The 22,420-nt window shown below is 40.0% G+C and overlaps 3 protein-coding genes across 3 annotated transcripts; all 3 read right to left on the bottom strand.

The window, feature by feature from the left end:
* Positions 1-302: 302 nt before the first annotated feature.
* On the bottom strand, positions 303-5,346 carry LOC119898452 (serine/threonine-protein kinase/endoribonuclease IRE1-like). The gene is made up of 6 exons (XM_038712623.1): positions 5,067-5,346; positions 4,793-4,956; positions 4,489-4,712; positions 2,278-2,407; positions 2,102-2,202; positions 303-1,502 (listed from the first exon to the last, which is right to left on the bottom strand). Exons 1-6 carry the CDS (start codon positions 5,344-5,346, stop codon positions 1,283-1,285), a joined length of 1,119 nt encoding a protein of 372 aa, XP_038568551.1. The 3' UTR covers positions 303-1,282.
* LOC119898454 lies at positions 5,332-7,935 on the bottom strand. Its single transcript, XM_038712625.1, has 2 exons — positions 7,699-7,935; positions 5,332-6,967 (listed from the first exon to the last, which is right to left on the bottom strand). The coding sequence occupies exon 2, from the start codon at positions 6,959-6,961 to the stop codon at positions 6,005-6,007; it is 957 nt and encodes a 318-aa protein (XP_038568553.1). The 5' UTR covers positions 6,962-6,967; positions 7,699-7,935; the 3' UTR covers positions 5,332-6,004.
* An 8,821-nt stretch (positions 7,936-16,756) lies between these two features.
* Positions 16,757-22,116, bottom strand: LOC119898453 (leucine-rich repeat LGI family member 2-like). The gene is given in 8 exon segments (XM_038712624.1): positions 16,757-19,152; positions 19,248-19,412; positions 19,606-19,676; positions 19,678-19,773; positions 19,956-20,027; positions 20,202-20,273; positions 21,046-21,117; positions 22,065-22,116. Coding segments are annotated over 8 exon segments (1,398 nt in total). The 5' UTR covers positions 22,097-22,116; the 3' UTR covers positions 16,757-18,334.
* Between the last annotated feature and the right edge of the window lie 304 nt (positions 22,117-22,420).

Genomic DNA, 22,420 nt, shown 5'->3' with positions numbered 1-22,420 from the left:
ACCGAGAGGGACTGCTGAGTCATTTGAAAATTTAATGTGGGTTTGTGGTTATGAGTGACGCCTGTCACATTAACATACTCATTTGATACACAAATAAAGTCATCTTTAATCTTAAATCAATACAGTGTTTGCTGAATCTCTGAGATCCCCCTGTCCTTTGTAAGGACAATAAATATTGAGTATACATATCACATAACAAAGTAATTAATGATTCTTAGAGAGATGATGATGAAATGAACTGTGGCTGATGTTGCCAGTGCCATAATCCTAACGATCAATGAAAGATAAAGGACATCTTACAATCATAATTTTACACATTTATTTTGATACTCAACTGATATACAATATATATTGGAGTAACATTCAACATGCTTAAAAAGAAAACTATACAAAAGAATCTACATGTTGTAAAGCTTGCATATGTCATTATGTTCTTTTTTATTTGCAATATCATTCACTTAATGAGTAGATTTACTTTTAGACTTTAGAGTTTGTTAAGTTTATCTAAAAAGAATTTGCCAAAATCAGTTCAGACAATTGTATGACAAACATTCCCTGTATGGAAAAAACAAATGGGTGTGATACGTTATATACAGCCAGAGGGAGGCACTGTGGGCCCATCAGAGCAAGAACCCCGGTGCTGATAAGGCATCATACTGTACATTACCACAGGGTGAGAGTACATGAGACAAGTGGCAACCTCACCTGTTTACACCCTCAGTTGCCCTAAATGAAAATAAAAGAAAACCAGTGAGGTACATTTTTCTTAAGTCTTGGCATATACTTTCGGGGTGTAAAGCAATTAGCACAGGAATATTAAATTCATAGAAACATCTACAGATTCATACAGCTCAAATTAAATTTCAAAATTTCCCATTTAGGACATTTTAGGACTGAAATCGTAGTACCTCTGTGAGTATAAAAAGCTCATGTAATTTCTTTCCCCTTCACAAAATATCTTTTTAGTGGAAGATAAAAGATTATCTCATAATGGCAATAACATAATTCAATACAAGAAAACAATAATGGCAGAGGAAAATGTAATTTTAGGGTCTGCAAACAGCCACATGTGCAAAACCTTGTTGAATGTAATATTCCTAGTCTAGCAATAATGATTTCTAGTCTGATCTCATTGCCCAGTGTTGCTAGAGTCTTGCTTTGGTTCATGTTAATGACTTACATTGGAAGTGCACATGATTTTGCTTTTCTCTGATTGCTTTTTGATTCAGCACTGTCCCCTCACAGCAAGAAGTTCTGTCTATAGTCTTTTTAGAATCCTACTTCACTTCAAGTCACTGGGTTGAGACTCTTGTACTGGGACGCCCAGATGCTCCTTAAGGTTTGTGGACGGCATAACAGAGGTGGTAGTGACATCTTCACTTCGAAACATTTCCTTTAAGGGTGTCTCAGAATTCCACCCTTGGGTCTTGGCAAACTTGAAAACACATCCAAAGAGATCAGGAAATATTGTCGTCACATCAACTTGGGCTGCATCCTCCTCACTGCAAACGAAAAGGAACGTTTTATCAAAAAGTAATGATCACCCAGCTTACAAATCTTCACCCAGGAGTCCTGGTGTACTGGGGCCGAAACATTTTTTTCTTCTTAATTCTTATATTTTTGGCACCACACATTTCTTTTAACTCTCTCTCCTTTCGCCATATTTACTGTCACTGTTGACATATCGTACAACCCTGACTTCGGCTACGTTTTGTCTGCGCTGAACTCAGCCCAGGTCGCAGATCATAAAGTAAGACGTTAGAAACTGAAAATAAAACCGGCCTTTCAGGAATCTTACATAACTTCCTAATGGACCACCTGATTACACTTGATTGCTGTCTCACAGTAGATTTAATGACTGACACAAACTATTATTTTTTGAGTTTTGTTTCTCATGTATCATCTACTGCAAAACTAACAATAATTAAATGACAGACTGAAGGAATCAAATTTATCATATTTTTTTGTCTTGCAAAGAGACTGAACCACAGAACTCTATTTAAAAAAAATAAAGTATAATTATTCTTTCTATTGTTTATAAATTCAGAAGAATTGACTTTTAGTGAAATTTAAAATCCACCCATCATTTTTAACTTCTCACTAGTGCTCATGGAGGTTTCGAATGAAGCGCAGTAATCCCAGCGTGTTGTCAGGGTAGGCTTTGTTCTTGGCATCCATCTTCTGGATCAACTCTGGTGGAAACTGCAAAAACAAAAGTAATTAATCATGAAGTAGAAATTCGTAATAGAGAAGGTGAATTTGCTGTGTTGCATTCACCTTATTTTTCCACTGTTTGAAGAATCCTTCCCCGGCACATTTTTCCAATGAATCAATCACTTCCTTGTCAGCATTTCGACACTTTTTTACATCCTCCCTGTTGCCAATCCTCCTCAAGTATTCAACTCTCCTGAAAGAACAGTTCGTTTTAGGATATATTTTAATTGAAAAATAAACAGAATCGTAGTGATTGGAAGCATACCCCTCCTCCAACAGCAGTTAACGAGGCCTGGTATGTTCTCAACATGCTATAACAACATGCATGATTGATATTCAGAAACACAACGGCAAAACTACAAGGAATGGATTTAACACTGATTCGTAAGCTGCAAAAGTTAGCATGCCTGGCTAACTAGCTTCCTACTTCTACCATTACATCCAAATCCAATGAGCATACTTCTAGCTGCAATATTATTTGGGGTCACAGGTTATGTTAGAATAACCCACATTCAGGACTGTCACCTCCGCTGTGGTGGTCCTAGCTGATACGATATCAGAGTTTTCCGTAGCCTTAGCAGCTCTATCCTTGCCAAAGAGGAATTTCCAGGTTCTGTTTCAGGCTTGAGAAAACCTTTTTCAAGATCTCACTGTATTGAAGCCCTCAGAGGAAAGGAAGAAAATTTTATTTTTTCCTCATTTGCCTCTCAGGACATTTGACATTTTTAACAAGACTAATAATTCAAAATCCAGCATCGGAACTTAGCTTGACTCAGTATGTAATGTGGTTCACTCCATATGTCTAGACAACAACTCTATGAGCTCATATTGTAATGTATGTAATATTTCTGTTTAGAGCAATCAGCAATTTCCATAAGACTTTTGTGGGCTAAACGTCACGTCAAGTCCATGAGCAAGTTGAGGGGTCACGGTTAGTTCAGACATTATAACCACATTCATTCATCCCTAGAACGTGACTCCTACTGACTGTGTTAATCCTGTGACTTGACCTTTAATGCCACCAGCAGTTTGACTTTTTTGGCTTATATTAAAATGTCTTGACAACAATTCAAGTTTTCACTTTATGTGAAAAACATCTCCTGGATGGGTTGGGTAAAGATTTGGTACAAAAAATCCATGGTTCCCAGGGTATTGACATTTGTGGGATTGAATGTCTCAACCACTATTATGCTATTATAATAATAACTATTATAATAATTATACTATTGGATGGATTGCTATGAAGTCTGATACAGACAATAATGTCCCCCTTAGGATGAATAGTAACTTTTACTCTGGAGCCATCATCAGATCAAAATACTTTAGTTCATGACTAAATATTTGAAAATCCCACCAAACTCAGCTGCAACGGTTTGGTGCTAATCAGTAAATAGACCCACTGGGTTTCGGTGAGGCACTGGGACACAGCCAGGATGTTGCTATAATGGCAGGCTTTGCCCTCCCTTTGAGTGTGGCTATTTAGAACAGATTTGAACACATCTCACTCTGAAACAAAAACATCAATTCAGTTAAGGAGCTACATTATCTAGGGAAAAGTGAATGTTTGTGCCAGATTGTGTGCCATTTCATCAGTAAAGGTAGAGATATCACTCTGGACCAAAGTTGTAGGGTATCTAAATGGCTGACAATACCAACCTGTTAAAGAATATTCTTTTTATGTCTTAATTGATGTAACAGGGAAAGGTAAGACAGATCTAGCTTAGAGTCATTAGCTGGCCCACAAGTGTTCACTGACCTTTCAGCTCTAGTTATTTCTCACACGTAACTGTCCTTGTTAGGGAGATGATAGTTAGACTGATATGGTAGAGACAGTAGCTCAGGCGTCAGGCTAGCAGATATCGGTGTTCTCTGGGAATCTTACAAGGTTGAGTCCTACAAGATTGTTTACAAGAAGTTACTGGCTCCACAGATTAGAGTACAACATATAGATAGTAATAGATTCCAATATGATGAAGCAGTGGAGTTCAAACATCAGACAGATTAGTTGTTCCAGGTTAAGGCCAGTTAAAGATGACCTAATAGAGAAACCTACAGACACTAGGGGGAAGAGAGAAACAAAAAAGGACCAAAAGATGCAGATTTGGTGTTGGTATTCGATGTGTTCACGTGTAGTATGTATGTAGTACATGTAGTAAGTCTTCGTCAGTCTCCGAAACTATATTAAAAGCAGAACGTGTCTCACAATAATTCTTCAACACAACCCACTGAAAAAAAAGGATTTTATTCATCAATCTATCAATCAATCATCCTCACCTCTCAGTGGTCCAGAAGAAGGGATGACTCAAGCATTCTTTCACTTTGGGTCTTTTCTTTGGTTCTTTATTGATCATCCGCTCAATGAGATCCTTTGCCACCATGTCTGGAACATGGACCAAAGTGTAGTTCCCTTCATGAATGTTGCTCTCAACTTTATAGGACTGGTCGCCGAAAGGATGGTGTCCTCCAGAGAGGATATAGTAAAGCAGCATCCCTGCCACCTTGTGAATTAACAGAACATTTTAGCGATTACGGAAGTATTTTCACCAAGTCATTCATGGTGTGTAGCAGTAAAACTGACCTGAACATCAGTGTTTGGCTTGTATGGTATGACAGCTTCATCTGCTAAAGTCTCCTTGGCCATCCAGCATTTTGTTCCTGCGCTGCCTGTGCGGTAAGCTGTTTGGCCTTTGAGTAATCGTCTGCTTATGCCGAAGTCAGCTAATCTTGCCCTTCCAGTAACATCTGCAGGAAAAATTACAAAAGTATGTATGATATTTATAAATTCAAATGTTGTTGTAACATTGTAACATTGTAAATTCCATCATTTTCATATATTTTTTGATTTGTCTTACCGATCAAAACATTCTGCGGTTTAAGATCCCGGTGGAGAATTGGAGGATTTTGACAATGAAGCACCGTTAAACTTTCGAGGACCTGTTTGATCAGTTCATTTCTCAGCAGACTTTCATCATTATTTCTGATGTATTCTTCCAGCGTGTATTCACAGAGTTGAAGAGCAAGATATCCAAAGTTCTCATCCTCTGCAAAGTCAACGTATCGTACAATAGATGGATGATCAAGCTCTGGAAGTCGCAGAAATCCCTCCTCAATCTCAGCTCCTGATAGTTGCATTTAGACATTCTCTTAATAGCAACTTCAGTGCCGTCATCTCTCAGCCCCAAGAAGACTTCAGTACCATCACTTCCCTTTGCTATGCGGAATTCTGCATCATTCACATAAATCATGCTCCTAATTCTGGTTACTTTACTTTCATCAGTGCAAACAAGCTTCTCTAACTTTTCTCTCCACCTCTTGCTGATCTGCAGCCATTTGCGTGTTGTTGATGAGATAGTGGTGCTGAAGTGGAATGGCTTCACATTTGAAGTTGACTCCACAATGGGAGCTGCTGTTGGGTCGTCTTGCTTTTCTGATTTATCCTTCTTTTTCTTCTTTTTTTTCTTCTTTTTTTTGGATCCAGGTAAGGCCGTACTGTCCCCACATCCGAAGTCTGGTGTGCTGAATTGTTTTTTCAACTGTCTGAGGACTTCTTTCAGATCTTTTATCATCTTCATATCTGCAGTTGTCAGTATCTCTTCAGGCACTGAAGTTATCCCCACTGATGTAAAGAATTTAACTGCATGTTTAAATGAGAGCAAGTTTCCAAATATGCCGTACGTTAAGACTCTAATGTTAATAAGGTGTTCTTCTTGGACAAAAGGAGCAACTGATTTGCATAACTTCTCAATAAAGTTGGGATCCCAGCCATTTGTGCCTTTTGTTTTCTGTGTTATCACGTATAGTGTTTCCAGAACTGCTTCCATATATCAGGTCTCATTTTTAAACAAAGCTTTTCCAGGAGTTGGGGGATTATAGTCAAAGCTTGCTCATGTGGTATCTCTTCAACAGTACACAAAACTGCATATAAACTAACAATAGCCAGATTTACACGTTCCTGGGGAATATTTGGCAAGCGACTGACTGCACCTGCAATGTAGGTGTTCAGATTTCCAGTGTCTTTCAGCCATTTAATACTTCCCTGGCGGTATTTTTCTGCATTTTGCCCTGTTACATTAAAGAGGATTTCAATCATGGTCAGATGGGTCTGAGGATCCTCCAGCAGCATGTGACTCTCAAATTTTTTTAACACTTCTTCAGGTGGTTCCCCTGGCACAGCAATTGCCATATCCACAAAATGTTTGAGTTTGGAGCATAATTTATTTCCTTTTGATGCAAGGTTATTAATCATCTCAGATATTTTCTTATTGTGAATAATATGTTCAGGATCAGTGAGAGGTAACAATGTTACCAGTGCACCAGCAGATATGAGCAGCTTCAAGACATCATCCCTGTCATTGATGGCAGCAGTTTGCAGCGGTGTGAATCGCTGTAGATTACATCCATTTGGACTGGCTTTTGCTTCAAGGAGTTTCTCCACAAAAAGAAGTGGTGCTTTGGATAGTGAGACATAATGCAAAGGTGTCCAGCCACATTGAGAAGGTATGTTTGGATTTGCACCCTGCTCCAAAAGGACTTTAAAAATATCCCTGTTGTTATTTACAACAGCAGCAATCAGTGGGGTTATATGGTCATTACACTCTGTGCAGGGGTAAAATGCATTAATGTTGTTGTCCTTCAGTAATTTTCTGAGCTTCTTGAGTTTGTTGTCAATTATACACTGTATTATAGGATGTGTTTCTCTTGGGGGGGCTGGCACCTGTATCTGTGTAATGATATTCATTTCTAACATTTCTAACTGTGAAAAAAGACAAAATTATAATATTAATGTTACAACATTTAGAAACCATTTTAAACTTTAGATAAGCAGCAAAACTATCATTAGAATTTAAGCTTAAAGGTTCATTATCATTTCCAAGTTTAATCTTTCAGTCGTTTGAGAAGCTAAAATTCCATTTATCAACAGTGTATTTAGGTGGGTACACATGGTAGATAATTGAAACCTGAAAGCAACTTGGTCAGAAACCATCTACATGACTACATACATTGCTGCACAACTACTGGTTGACATTTATCACCAAGTCTGTGATTCATAAACTCCTCAGTCAAGTACCGACATATAGCCTACATGCAAAACTATTTCATTCCACCATTAAGAAACGTTGCAGCAGGTTGAGTAGTAATTTCTTTTGGATTTGCTCATTCTAATGATTTAATGTTTTAGATAAGACAGTGTGTGAGTGCCTCACTGACTGTTTAGACTCTGAACTTCCTCATTCAAGCCAGAAACCAGAAATCAACTTTGAACATGCACAGCCGTGAAATGTCAGTAAATGAAATATTGTGTTTGGAAGTAAACATTTATTATGATGTCATCAAATAACTTATGTTCATTACGATGTCAAAACCAACAAGTAAAGTTTAGAAAGTAGCAGTGATCAGTAGAATCAGCTAACTATCTTCGTAGGCCTGTATTGTAAAACATTTTTCTTTTAAAGATAGATAAAGAATGTTGGAAATGAAACTTACAACTCTGAAGTCTGGTGTCCGCTTTGTTTATGTACAAAATTCAAGCTTCTGTGCTCACTCTGTGTCACTCTCTTTCGCTAACTTTGTCCGTGTCTTTAAGTTTCGTTTTCCTCTTGTCTGTCTTTCTCTGCACCAGGGACGTGCACAGGGGGGTTGCTCTGGTTGCCCGGGCAACTGCCCGTTTGCCTTTCCTGACTCAAGTTGCCCTTCCGACTCGCCCTTCCGAGAAAAATAAATAAAGTAAAAAAATAATCGTCCTCATTCACTTCCATTCGGGCACCGAAAGTGAAAGTCAGTAGGGGAAGGGCAAACTCTGTTTAAGTGGCTGCACTGCTGCAGCGCTGCCTGCACGTCAGTCGATTCTGTTCCCTTCCGGAATTCCTGTTTCCTTCCTTTATGCAATCATACTACAACAAATCATGCGTAGTTTTGCCCAGTTACCATACGTGATACGTACCAACAGAAGTGAATACGAGCTAGAAGCGCAACTGAATGTACGGGAAGCCAAAAGGTTAAAAAAGGATTGTATTTTTTCCGAAATCTAAGCGTTTTTTTATTTAATATTTTATTAGAAGCGAGTTTTCCCCATCTGTCAATTCAATCTAGATTATTTATTTTCAAATAAAAAAAAGGAAAAATAATAATAATAATAATGATTAAAAAACAATAAACAATAATATAAGGAACTCTTTTTCTCATATGTATTTTGGTGACATTTATATTGTTAATACATTTTGGATACTGTGTTTAGTGCCTTTTTTCAGGTCAGAGCAACTGCCCTTCAAAATTCCTGTGCACGTCCCTGCTGTGCTGTATGTGTGCGTTATGGGTGTGGCACTGATCCACTCTCTCTCCTGGCTCCGGTTACCTGATGATGACGCATGCCTCTCAGCTACAGTGACCGGTCAGACCTTGCTTGTGAAATCCTCTTGTTTTGTGATTTACCTGTTGACTGTTTTCTGTGAATGATACCTTCTCTCTTGTGCTCCAGGACAACTGCCTGCTGGTCAACGCCAGCAAGCCACACCAACTACCCTGCCAGTTCTCACCGCTCCAGCCACTGCCTGCCATCCTCTGCCCATTCCCAGCAACATCTCCAGACCCCACTCCCTTTACAATTAACATCTTTTTCACATTTCAACTGCCTTGTATAAATTCTGCTTTTGGGTCCCAAATCTGCTGAACGTAACAGTCTTTCTCACTTTATTGTCTAATTTGCACTGCTATGTTGCTGAACAGGCTGGACTAACCTTTGATGGACTCGTCAATAAGCAGATTAGCATATACCGATCAGCCATAACATTATGACCACCTGCCTAGTATTGTGTAGGTCCCCCTTTTGCTACCAAAACAGCCATGACCTGTCAAGGCTTGGACTCCACTACACATCTACAGGTGTGCTGTGGTACCAAGACCTTAGCAGCAGATCCTGTAGGTCCTGCAACTTGCAAGGTGGGGCCTCCATAGATCAGACTTGTTGCTCCAGCACATCCCACAGAGGCTCGATTGGATTGAGACTTGGGGAAGTTGGAGGACAAGGCCAAATCAACACCTTGAACTTGTGTTCCTCAAACCATTCTTGAACCATTTTTGCTTTGTGGCAGGGCACTTTATCCTGCTGAAAGAGGCCACTGCTATCACGGTATACCGTTTTCATGAAAGGGTGTACATGGTCTTCAAAAATGCTTAGGTAGGTGGTACGTGTCCAAGTAACATCCACATGAGTGGCAGGACCCAAGGTTTCCCAGCAGAACATTGCCCAAAGCATCACAATGCCTCTGCCGGCTTGCCTTTTTTCCATAGTAAATCCTGGTGCCATATGTTCCCCACGTAAGTGATGCACCCAGCCATCCATGTGATGCAAAAGAAAATGTGATTCATCAGACCAGACCACCTTCTTTCATTGCTCCGGGGTCCAGCTCTGATGCTCATGTGCCCATTGTAGGCCCTTTCAGCGGTGGACAGGGGTCATGGGCACGAGCATGGGCACCCTGGCTGGTCTGTGCTACGCAACAAACTGCGATGCACTGTGTGTTCTGATATCTTTCTATCAGAACCAGCATTACCTTACTCAGCAATCTGACCTCGTCTGTTGGATCTGACCACACTGTTCAGCCTCCTCACATGCAACAATGAGCCTTAGCTGTTGTGTTGACACTGTTTTCCTTCCTTGGACCACTGTTGATAGGTACTGAACACTACTGACCCCCCCACAAGAGCTGCAGTTTTGGAGATGCTCTGACCCAGTGGTCTAGCTATCACAATTCGGCCCTGCTCAAAGTTGCTCCAATTCTTACACTGCCCATTTTTCCTGCTTCTTACACATCAGCTTTGAGGCCAAAATGTTAACTTGCTGTCTAATATATCACACCCACTGACAGCTGCCAAGATAAAGCGGTAACCAGTGATATTTACTTCACCTGTCAGTGGACAGAATGTTATGGCTGTGTATGTTATTCTGTCATATTACTATGTTTCCACTGTGTATTAGTACATTAGTTTAAAAAAGTTTTGTTTTGTTGAACAAACAAAGATGTTCCTAATTCTTGCTTGTAGTATGCATTTAAAAGGACAAGATCAACAATAGACAGTAATACACATTCTAATTGTAAACTACAGTATAGTGGGAGATTTTAGTGCCTAAACTGACATTATTGTTTCTCAGGTTAACAAGTTAAGACATATAAGGGTTTTCTCATCTATAATTGGATAAATTACTGTTAACTGTGATCGGGCACATAATTTCCCAGAAATGAAGAAGCTGCAGTGCAGGCCTGAGTTGAAACACAGGCCAACAGGTTTTCTATCATTCTATCAAAGGGTGTGGCAAATTATTACTGTGAGCTCCTTTAAGAGATTAGGTAATACCCTGCTCTGGCTCTACAATGTTACGAGTATTGTCGAGATGTTTTGGTCTGCAAAAATGGGAAAGTTAAGAAGCCTGATGAATTTTAATGTAACATTCAAATCCCTAAAAGTTGGAAAGACAGAGCCTCAAGATTCCAATGTATTTTGTTAAAGTAATGAAGTTAGTAAAGCTAAAAAAGTAATTAATCTTGTCAGGGAATACTTGGTCTTTGAGTGATGTTGGGCCACATTTTAAATTCATAAAATCACTCCCCTAACAGGGAGTGGCATTGTAGTCCTTCAAAAACAATGAATTCCCAACTTCTTCTTCCTCTTACAATCTTTCTGAAAAGGCAATACTCCTGAGAGGCTATGACAATAGATATAGTAATGATCATCATCATCATCATATCTAGTCCAACTCATTTCCCACACAATGTTGAAATATTTTGGAAAAATACAAGAAAAATTGCACTCTTACTTTCAGATAATATTGATGCATCAATCAGTCACTAGATGATGGGTCATTAGATGGGTTGTTCAACTTAATGCAGTATAATAGGTCTCCTTTAACTTCTTAACAAAACAGATGTGGTGTTTAAACACTAATGTAACTAATGTGCATTCTTTATGACAGACATCTGTATCTAATCAGAGTCTTACTTATTTATGGTATGGTAATTATGGTAGCAGGATAGTTGTGAGTATTGCTGTCTGGAGCTGCTGTGTTGTCAGGGTATGCTTTGTTCTTGACATCAGTCTTCAGGCATGTAATTAACAAAGGGCAAAAAAGCAGGAAAATATACCCCCCCTCACACCCCAATAAAACTGTCAGCGGCTCTATTATAGCATATATGGTAAAGCAGGACCCATGACAATAACTTGTCTAATCCACTGCGACTTCGCCACCTCTCTAGAATAAGAATTATTTTGTATTCATTTTTTACAGCTGAAATGCTTTTACAGCTAAATGTGCAACATGCAGCATGAAATAACTGAGTCTATAAATAATATAACTACTAACTTTCAAATTAGTTTAGTAGAAGTTAATAGATTATTTTTAATGAATAAGAGGCAGCAGCAAAGGTTGTTTCTGAATTACGAAGACCTGGTGGCCTGACTGTTAAAGAAACATTATTTTATTCAGGAAACTCAGATCAAACAGCTGATCAGTCTCTGTTGATAAACTGTAGGAAAAAGTTTTTACATTTCAACTCCGGCAGTGGGCGGGCGTGTGCATGAGATGGGAACGACCACGATAGTTTCACGGGATCGAGCCAGTTACACAAAACCCGTTGCCATGGTTACATCGCGGAGCGCTTGTTTGCCTGTCTGTTGATGAGGAGCGCAGAGCGACCCTGCGGATCAACTTACCAAAACCTTTAACGGAACATAAAGACTTAAAAAGCCACCATTCATACAGCAAAGTGTTTATAGGCTATATGATTGATCAATCGACAACAAAGTCAAAGTAAACATTAGACATATAACAAGCAATAATCAAATCATACCCAATTTATCCGATGTTTATTGTCAACTCAGTGTTGGGCAAGTTACTCAGAAATAATATAGCTATTACCTAGTTACTTAGCATATAGGCTACTCCTTAAAAAAGTAATATTAGCTATTCTAGCCTACTTATTACTGGGTACTGGGTGATATCGCCACACTCTCCCGATGAGTCCAAGCATCACTGGCAGTAGTGGCCGGAGTTTCTTTCTGAGTTTCACGTTGCTGTGTTGCTTTAGCTGATGCTTCAATTAGCCTAAGTCAATGTAGAATTGTTCGCGGTTAAAAGCTTTTTGCTGGTCGCACAAAGTTCACAACAAACGACATGTTTTTTGCATCTTAGACTGTGACACAATATTGGCAACAACGTTACTTACAGCTGTCCCTGTTCTCCCGTCTTCCTTTTTGGCTAATAGCTGATATGGTCCGGTGCCGCTGAGCTGCAGCGCATTCACGTCAAGGATGGTGCGTTCAGTAGGGCAGCCTTAATATGATTAGTAACTGTAATAACATTACTGTTTTGGAAATAGTAATCCGTTACATTGCTCCGGGAAAGGTAATATTACAGTATTACTGCCCAACACGTTAAGTACCACTTAAAATCCACATTCAGCACTGGCACCTATACTGTGTAGGAGTTGGTCATGGATGATACGATTATAGGCTAGCATTAGCAACTCTGTCCTTACTTTATAAAGCCGTAGTGAAACTGAAACTGGTAATCAAATGTTTTGACCTCTAATGCCACCATTTTTATGACATGCCATGACTTATCTATATATATCTATGCTGCATCATTATACTTGATTCTCTGACTGTTAGTGCCACCATGAGATTGACACCATAAACATAACTGCTCATTCTAATGATTTAATGTTTTTAGATAAGACTTGTTCATGCAGAAAGAGTGCCACACCTTGACCCTCACTGGCTTTTTAGACGTTGAACTTCCTCGTTAAGGCCAGAAACCAGAAGTGAACTTTGATCGTGCACAGATGTGAAATGTGTAAATGTCATAGTAGGTACATGGATGATATATTGTGTTTGTAAGTAAATGTTCATTATTATGTCATCAAATAACCATGAGAATTGATTATGAATAAGGGTATGTCTACATATTTTAGTGGCATCTAGTGGTGAGGGTTGCGAATTGCAACCATGGCTCACATGGCATTCATGTGCTCCTCGGATGGTCCCATTTCCTAAGTTGTTAAGTCCTCCTTCCGACTTCAGTGTGAGTTCATGTGCTCTTAAGTTAGAATGTGGAATCAACATTAACACTACTACAATGATGTGTTGGATTGGCATTATCAGAGCATATATAGAAGACACAGAGATTTAGTAGTAGTAGTGACCATAGTAACCATATTACAAAATTACGCTTGCAATGTATATATATGCACAACGTGTTTTCATCTCAATGCGTCATAACTGACGCTTTCAGACAGCGTGACAAAGTGTAAATATTTTATGTTAAAGGTACCCTTCGGCTTCCATATAAAACGCCACCATTTGCTACGTCCCAGCAACACAAAGGAGGCTAACCCTACCTGATACGTAGCTGTAGGGTTAGCTGGTCGACATGCTTAAAGTGACTTTGGTTTAGGTACTAACATTTCTGATGGTTGGGGTAAGGGTTGGGGGCTTCAGGGGGCTGTCCACTAGCTAATTCTAGCTAGCAGGTACCAGTATTGTATGGGATCATTTTGAGTTGAAAGAAGAAAATGGCATCTTCAAACACTGTGATTCTGTCTTCGAATACAACACAACGACAACACCAATAGTCTACCACTTGAACAATGTTCATTCAAGTTCGTTGGCAGGATTCTCGTATCAGCAGCATCAACCCACGATCACCATAGTGTTTGCACGGAAGAACTGCAACGCAAAGCAGGCAGAAAAAATAATCCAATCAATCTGTAAAGTTATAAAAAATCAGTATGGTTGACGGCCCAGGATTTCGGGAAATTATGCATCTGCTTGAACCAGAATCTCATATCCCATCACGAGGCACCATCACATCACGCATCGAGAACAGCTAGCTAGCAAAGTCGCATTGACAACAGATAGCTGGACTGCCCAAACGACTGAGAGCTACGTGACCGTGACTTGCCACTACACCACCGAGGACTGGTGAGTCACTGCTGTGGTGTTGCTAACTAGACGTTTGCCAGGCAGGCAAACGTCTAGTTAGCAACAAGCCTCTTTGCACATACACTTCAGCTTGCAATCATTGACGGATTCGCTGTCTACCTCAAACCTGGTAGGCTTGTGAGCCACTTTAACCATAGCACTGTCACCGCCAAAGCCCTAGAGGAAAAGCAACAGCAAATGGGAGTGCCACTCCACCGGCTCATCCAGTCCACAAAGACTCGATGGAATTCTGTTCGGCCACCTAGTGGAGCAGAGCTGTGGTTTCCATCCTATCTGACCGGACTGTCACCAGGCTAGACAGTGCAAAGACCCTTGAGCTGAAAGAGGAATACTGGAGGCTCATGGAGGACTCAGCGCCAGTTTTAGCCACACTGAAGTGTGTCTTCACAATAGTGATGAGTTGAGTGTATCCATCAGCAACACTTACCCCCATCACATTTAGTCTCATCAATGGACATCTCATGAGAGAAGAGGACTGTACACGAGTGGTGGAATTCAAGAAATAAGTCTGCTCCTCCCTGATTGATCGAATGATGGTAAGATTAACATTATCCTAACAATACACTTTCCCAAAACAAATGATTAAGTTATAGCCTACAGCAAGCTACAACTGATTTTTACATTTTTTATTTAAACAGATCTGAGTTTTTTAACACCTGCAAAGTGACTGAATGCGAAATGTAAGCTGAGCTATGAGAGGTGGTGGAAGTGGCCACTCCACTGTGGGCACCAAAAGAAGCTGTACAACAGGCATAGTCAGCACTTAAGCATGCTGAAATTGTAAGCCATGTTTAGCAAGGAAGAGGAGGACTGGGCCTTCTTCACGACAGGCCCCTGTGCAACAAAGCAACTCCATCAGAACGACAAAAGTTGGTGGTCCAGGAAGTGTCAGATGCAGGTCACAAGATGTGCTAAGGCGGTATCACAAGCCAACTAAAGGCAGTGGATGAACTGGGCAAGGCATGGTAAAAAGGAGAATTATTTGGAAGGACTTGTAGGAAATGTCTTTCCTTCACCCAGAAACCCCAACCAGTGGCTGGGTGATGATCCATCCTGCCCCTTGTTCAACTCCAGCCACCCTCACGCACATCCTCACTGGTTGTAAAGTGAGCCTTTCTTAAGGAAGATACACAATCAAGGATAGATGATAGGACAGACACCCAGGTCTGATCAGCTTGTTATGGGCCTGCCTCGCCAGAGGGTGTATTGTGAATAAAGGCCAAAACACCAAAAATATAAGGCATCAATACCATCACGTCCTATGTTTTGAACTGAACAATGTTCTCTGATGGTCCAGTGACTATAGTACATATGACTGGGTAACAATGTTGACTAGTTATTATTGTGAGCTCACAGATTTAGTTTCAGGCAGTATATATTTTTTGCCTAGTTTTCTAGGCTAAAAACCCACTCTAAGACAGATGTGGGTACACCACAAAGACCGCACACCCAAACACAAGAAAAGCAATCTAGTGTATGCTGTCCAATGCAGTGAGGAATGCACAGACCTGTACATTGGGGAAACTAAACAACCACTACACAAACGCATGGCTCAACACAGAAGGGCCAATTCCTCAGGTCAAGACTCTGCAGTGTGTCAAGGAAGCCATCTACACCCGGGTCGAGAAGCCGTCATTGAACAGGGGAGGGGGTCTACGCCACCACTTATCCCCCTCTTACAATGCTGTCCTTTCATCACTTCCCAGGAAACTCAACAAACGTAACCTATTGGCCTCAGGTGAAGATACCAACGATGGTGGTTCAGTCTTGGCCACTGGTAGTCTTAACGACTGTAACGACTGTCGTCACAGCAACCAGGAACACTAACGAACCAGCGGTATCGATGACCCGGGCCAACGACCCCACTGAGGTTAAAAAGCTGAGTTTCAGTCAGAACTGAAGAAGTCCTTTGGATGAGGGACGAAACGTCTTCCAGTATCTTCAACCAAGTCCAGTTGCCCTTGATTTTAACCTTCGTTGGATAACTATGACCTGGATGACTGAGAATCTTCATAGACATTCATAGTTAATATTCTCCTTATTGATGCTAGAAATAAACACCAGTCAGACATATAAGCCGCTGTGTTAAACTGTGAGCTGGACCAACAGCATGCTTACATTATATTGTGTGTGTTGAAAAAGTTTGTAGTTTGATGCTGAGACTGTGCATAGTTTGTTTTTAAAGATTTGTCGCTGAAAACATCCACCTGCTGCAGCTGGAAACAAAGTTGGTGAGAGCGATGGGACAGAACCAAAATAAAGAAGTAAAAGATGCTAAAATGCTCCTGAACTGAGAGGGACTGCAGAGTCATATGATAGTTTAGTGTGTGTTAGTCATTACGAGTGACGCCTGTTGATACATCAACCTACATATTAATGTATTGATTACTCAAGCTTTAAGTTCCCGATGTCCTTTGTAAACACAAAACAGTTTTGACCATAACAAAGTAATTAGTGATTCTTAGAGAGAGTAAATGTGAACTGTGGCTGATGTTGCCAGTGCCATAATCCTAACGATCAATGAAAGATAAAAGACATCTTACAATCATACTTTTACACATTTATTTTGATACTCAACTGATAAGATTTACAGTATATTTGGGAGTAACATTCAATATGCTTTAAACAAAATCATAGAAAAGAATCAGCATGTTGTAAAGCTTGCATATTTCATTGTGTTCTTTTTATTTGCAATACCATTCACTTAATGAGTAGATTTACTTTTAGACGTCTGAGTTTGTTAGGTTTTTCTAAAAAGAATTTGGCAAACACCCTTTTTTGAATGTCATGCTCTCACAAGCTGCAGTAACATTTTTTTTTTTTTTAATAAGTGCAAAGATCAGTTCAGAGTCTTGTGTGACAAACAGTTAGTGGCATTGCAGTCCATGTTTTATGTACATTTTGTAGCTTGTAAGTCAACATTAAGTATTTTCAAAGAACAGAAAGACACACTGAAAAAGCCTCTCAACTTGAGTTGATGTATTTACATAAACATTTTGTTTCCTTCATTTTTGGACAATCAAATTCTGTCAAATGTATGTATTTGAGTCCATAGACTTCTGCTGTGTGGAGCCTGTTTTTAGTTATAGTCTAAAAAAAGTTCAATTACGCCAGTAGTCCAACGACTGTGGTTATTTTTTCAAACTTAAAGTAAGTTTAACTTCCCTGACATCACCTAAAAACAGGTATTTTCCACTACATTGATAAAAAGCGCTTCTATCTGCTTTGTCATTAACATGTCCTCTGAAGTAAAATATTATCTACTGGTAAATGGGGATTTCTCATTCATGTGTGTTTGTCTACAAAGGCATTAGCTATATCATCCAGACATGAAAACTTCACTCCCTAAAACAACAAACCACTTCTTCATTACTGTACGCAGTATAGTCTATAGCACCTACAGCAACACTTTTCACTTAACAACTACACTCCAAGAGCTAGGGTCTCAGCTAAGACGATTAAAGGTTTGTGCTTTCAAGACATTCCCTGTATGGAAAAAGCAAAGGGGTGTGATACTTTATCACGGCCAGAGGGAGGCACTGCGGGCCCATCAGAACAAGAACCCCAGTGCTGATAAGGCATCATACTGTACATTACCACAGGATAAGAGGACATGAGGTAAGTGGCAACCACACCTGTTACACCCTCTGTAGTAATATGATCTTTCTCTCAGGTCCTGGTGTATATTTTGGGGGGTATAAAACCATTAGCGCAGGGGACATTAAACTGAAATGTGTACTTCCAAATAGATCAAATTATACTTTAAATCTTTCTGCCCTCAGGAATGTCAGCTGGATATTTAGGAGAATTACCTGCTACCTTGTATAACTGTCCACCCACTTGACTCTCCCTCTCACTCTTGTGAAATGGTAGTATACCTCAAAGTCTGAGAGGCCATGAGAACAGATAATAGGACAGGGTCATTGAGAAATAGTCAAAACACCTTTTTAATTACAAGGATTCCAAACACTACTTGACCCAGCTCTTATCTGTGACAGAGAACAATGTAGGAATTGATATTTTGACAGTTCATTAAGTCTATTCTGGTCCTTTCTTTTTCCCTTCACAAATATATCTTTCTAGTGGAAGACATTCGATTGCAGGAGGGGCAATAAGGCACCACCCCTCACAAGCTCAAGTCAATGATGATGTGCTCAAAGATCTGTGTGTTTCCCTTGAAGCTAGAGGTGAAAACAAAGTCCCTGCGGTCAGTGGAAACCACAGTGAAGGAGCGCGGTGCCTGAATGTACACCTCCTTGAAGCGGTCAAAGAGTTTCTTTTCATCATCCCAAAGGTAGATCTGCGAGAAGGTGTAGTCACTTCCCAGGGCCAGGTAGTAACGTTCTTTGAAGGAGAAAGGCTGGAGAATCATGGAGCCTCGTGAGGGCACGGCCTGGATCTCTGCAAACACTTTGGCACCCCAATGTAGAACTTTGGAGTCACCAATATAGCGTGTCATTGCCAGGTAGAGTTCCTCCTTGATCCGGAAGTGCTTTACAGCGACAACATCCTCCATGTTGGGGATCTCGCCCTGCAGGACAAACTTCTGGTTGCTCCGGTTCCACTGGTAGATGACGGGGACCTGTGAGCGGCTTGCCAAGATAAGGTGGGCCTTCCCATCCAAGTCCAAGAACTCTGCATCTGTGTCGCGGTACCACTCATGCAGTGACTGGTATGAATAAAAGCCCTTATCGTTCCACTTGTAGAGGGTTGACAGGCCCGCTTTCGAGCTGTCGGCTATCACAAAGAACCAATCTGAGCCAATCTTGAAAGCCTCAATGTCATTGGGCTTGGAGATCTTGGACACCTCAATGTCCTGGAACTTGCTGAACCTGCTTTGGTCTTCATCAAACTTGTAGATGTGGGAACCACCAAAGAGCTGAGCCACGATGACAAACACCTGGTCCTGGATGACAACTGACTTGCACCCCACAATGGACTGACCTGGGAGGCAGGGAAAAGGAAATAAACATGCCGATAACAAGGGGGTAAAACTCAAACAGGGTATGCGGAGACAGTTTGTTAAGACATTGCCGTACCTGTGATGTTATCATAAGTCCTGAAGTTCATTTCTATGTGGTCCCATTGGAAAACCATACAGCTGTCTGAGCTGGGAGCAGCAATAGTCACATACACATCATTCTTATAGCTGAATGTGTCAACAGACAAAGACTCGGATGCCACGGACTGATGTAGGACGAAATCTGTGAAAAGGCAGATTCTGAATTGACATTTTCTACAAACACAATTCTAAAAGCAAAGCCACATAAAAAGGATGAACCAAGAACACTACACTTTTGCATTGTCTTTACATTTCTTCGGATAACCTGGCTGAGCTACCTAACACTGATGACAGTTTGAATTGAGACAAGGCCAGCTGGCTCAGGTGTTTCTCACCCGTTGAGACGCATTCGTTGTGCAGGCTGGTCATATCATTGAGGCGCTTGTCCTTCATGTCCTCCGGCCCGGCACACGACATCCGACACTGTGGCATTGGTGTTCTTGAGCCACGTCATCAGCCACTTGGCACGGCAGTCACACTCAAAGGCATTGCCTCGCAGGTCCCTGCAGGAGAGGAGTACTGTATGTCATTGCAGAGAAACAAAGTAGACTAGCTAGAATGTACCTTGGAAGATGAAGAAGACATTTCTTAACATAATGTGCCAACATAAGTTCTTGACACAGGTCATGAGGAACAAAACAGAGTCCTTTGCACTATTCTTCTATCACTTGTGCAACAAACTTACAGCTCTATCAGTGAGTCCAAGTCAATGAAGACGTCCCTGGGCAAGGCTTTAATGTTGTTGTTTGCCAAAGACCTAGAAACAATGGCAATAAATCAATACAGACACAGAATGGCACCTAATAATAATATCGTAATTCCATTACAAGAAAATGCAGTCACTTACAGTGGTACACAATTTCTGAATATTAAAAATTACTTTAAGAAAATAAATATTAGTCTTTGAGAAACTTTAAATGTTGGAACATACAAGTGAGTCAAGTCCCTGAGTCCTCTGAAGGCATATTTGGATGCAGTCTCTATTTTATTACTCTCAATGAACCTGTGGAAGATAACAAAAAAGCATTTTGGATTTAGTGATTTAGTGACACTTCCCTAACTTCCATACTGACTAAAAGTAATTGTGTATAAAAAAACATTGTACTTTTTAATCAGTAAAGTTTTTTTCATGAATAATGTTGCATATAGCCAGTGCCAGTGCATACATTGCCTGTTTCTGTCAATTGGGAGGGAAAGTCCCCCTCTGGTGAATTTCATGCAGTTTATAACAAAACTAATTGACTTTATACAATTATTTTTTAATACAAAATTGCAAAAACAGAAAAGAAACAGAAACTGTTCTATTGCAGTTTAACTGGTTCTATTTGGGGTTACGATGAGATTCAAATGTTTTGTTGATTTTGTAATTAACAAGGTTTTGGTCAGTATATGTGCATATATTCTAGTGATTATTAGATGACATCTTTTTCATAAAGAAGTGTGTAAAATAAAAACTACAAGTATTTTCCAAAATGCCTGCAATGCCAACATCAATACTGATACAGATATGTAATACTTATTTTTGAAATTGGTTGTGTAGAAATGAGTAAAGAATCTGATCTGGTAAAAATATAACCACTAGAGGGTGTAAAGTAGATACTTTCCTCCCTCATTTACTTTGTAAGACCATTTTAACCACATAACCTCATGCCAATAACAACATTCCTAGAAGACTATTTAACTATGTTAGACAAGATGTGCTGTTGTATGCAGTTACAAGCTGTTTATATAAATGTTGTACACATGCTGTGCAGCCAAAAAAAACATTTACTTACAGATACTCCAGATGTGGAAGTCCTGAGAATGCGTCATCCCTCACAGTTGTAAGAGAATTGGAATTCAAAAGTCTGTAATAAATAATAAAATACTCATTCACACCAACATGATGTACTGTTTTATGCCTCTGTCTGAAAAACAATAAAAAAAGAAAATTCTCAGATTGTGATTTAGCATTTAACTCAAGAAAGTCACCAAAATCGAGCCAAATGGTCTCAGTCCAATTCAATACCAACACATGGGAAATCAAGATTGGGACAAGTAATTATATTATCATATTTTATGACCTCTATTGCCATTTCAGCAGACTGTGGTAGTGGACAATGTCAAGAAAAACAAATCTTACCAGACAAAATAAGGTATAACCCCTAAATCAAGATGCAACATATAAAAAAGCAAATTAACTTCTACAAATAGACAATTCCAAGAAGAATGTTAAAAAAAAAACCAACTACACTAAGCTGTGACCGCAGTTGAACACTCACAATATCATCGTGTGTGTTAGGACAAGTAGGTTGATGGCCTCTGTGAAGTACACTGGTATGGGACAGCACTGACCAAATTTCCATTGTAAATGTCCAACGGTCCAACCCTTTTAAAACCTTGCTCATTGCTTTAACATGTGCAAAACAGACCGAAAATCTGCTTCACTGTAGCCTATGTGTGTTAAAGTAATGCACAACAAAGTTAGTTGCTTGGCATAGGTGGGCCTCAATAGCATAAAAATCCTTAATTAATTGATTCTATTAATGCCATGGCTATTTTTTTATAACCTACACTGTGTGTGTGTGTGTTCATAATTGCTGCAAGTCAGTCAATAGACTGTCAGCTCACTATTAACTATTAGGGTGTGCAGTCTGGTGCATTAGTGAGGTTAAACACTAACATTAAAGACAGGCTATACTTAAGTTTTAAAGTCACCAGTTTGAAATCAATCCTAGAAAGAGCCTTTGCTACAAGAAAAGGGCAAATCTTAAAATCGCATCAGAGGAAGGACACGCAGTTGAAGTACTCTTACAGTAACTGGAGAGATGGCATGTGAGCAAACATTGCCTCTTTGACCTCGGAGAAAGTCCATTGATGATGCTCCTGGAAGGAAGAAGCAGAAACGATAAACAGAAAGCCACCAAGCAAGTACAAAGCTGAAAAGTGACCAATCAGAGAAGGTGGAGGGGATCAGGACGGCGTTGCTTTGCAACATCAGCTCAGATGGTGTACATTATAAAATACAGCAAGGGACAACTGAAATGAAACTTCATATTCCTGTATTACACATGGGTTTCGTAAAAGATAATATATAGAGGCTACTCACAGAGAACTGATGTCGTTGGGGGTAATCCTTGGGACATAGGAGGACCCGACGCAAATGATAGA

The sequence above is a fragment of the Micropterus salmoides genome, unplaced genomic scaffold (assembly GCF_014851395.1).
Source record: "Micropterus salmoides isolate LMB-PRFRI ecotype aquatic unplaced genomic scaffold, ASM1485139v1 Ms_hic_scaffold_1139, whole genome shotgun sequence".
NCBI lineage: Eukaryota > Metazoa > Chordata > Actinopteri > Centrarchiformes > Centrarchidae > Micropterus > Micropterus salmoides.
Note: the sequence above shows the minus strand (reverse complement) of the source record. Positions and strands in the feature narration are given on the sequence as shown.

Excerpts from the sequence above, each read along its gene's own strand:
- LOC119898452 (XM_038712623.1), bottom strand. The coding sequence starts at position 5,346 with ATGCAACTATCAGGAGCTGAGATTGAGGAGGGATTTCTGCGACTTCCA. Across the intron at positions 2,408-4,488 it reads TTCTTCTGGACCACTGAGAG|GAGAGTTGAATACTTGAGGA; the intron begins GTGAGGATGATT and ends CTGTTCTTTCAG. Across the intron at positions 1,503-2,101 it reads CGAAACCTCCATGAGCACTA|TGAGGAGGATGCAGCCCAAG; the intron begins GTGAGAAGTTAA and ends TTTCGTTTGCAG.
- LOC119898454 (XM_038712625.1), bottom strand. The coding sequence starts at position 6,961 with ATGTTAGAAATGAATATCATTACACAGATACAGGTGCCAGCCCCCCCA.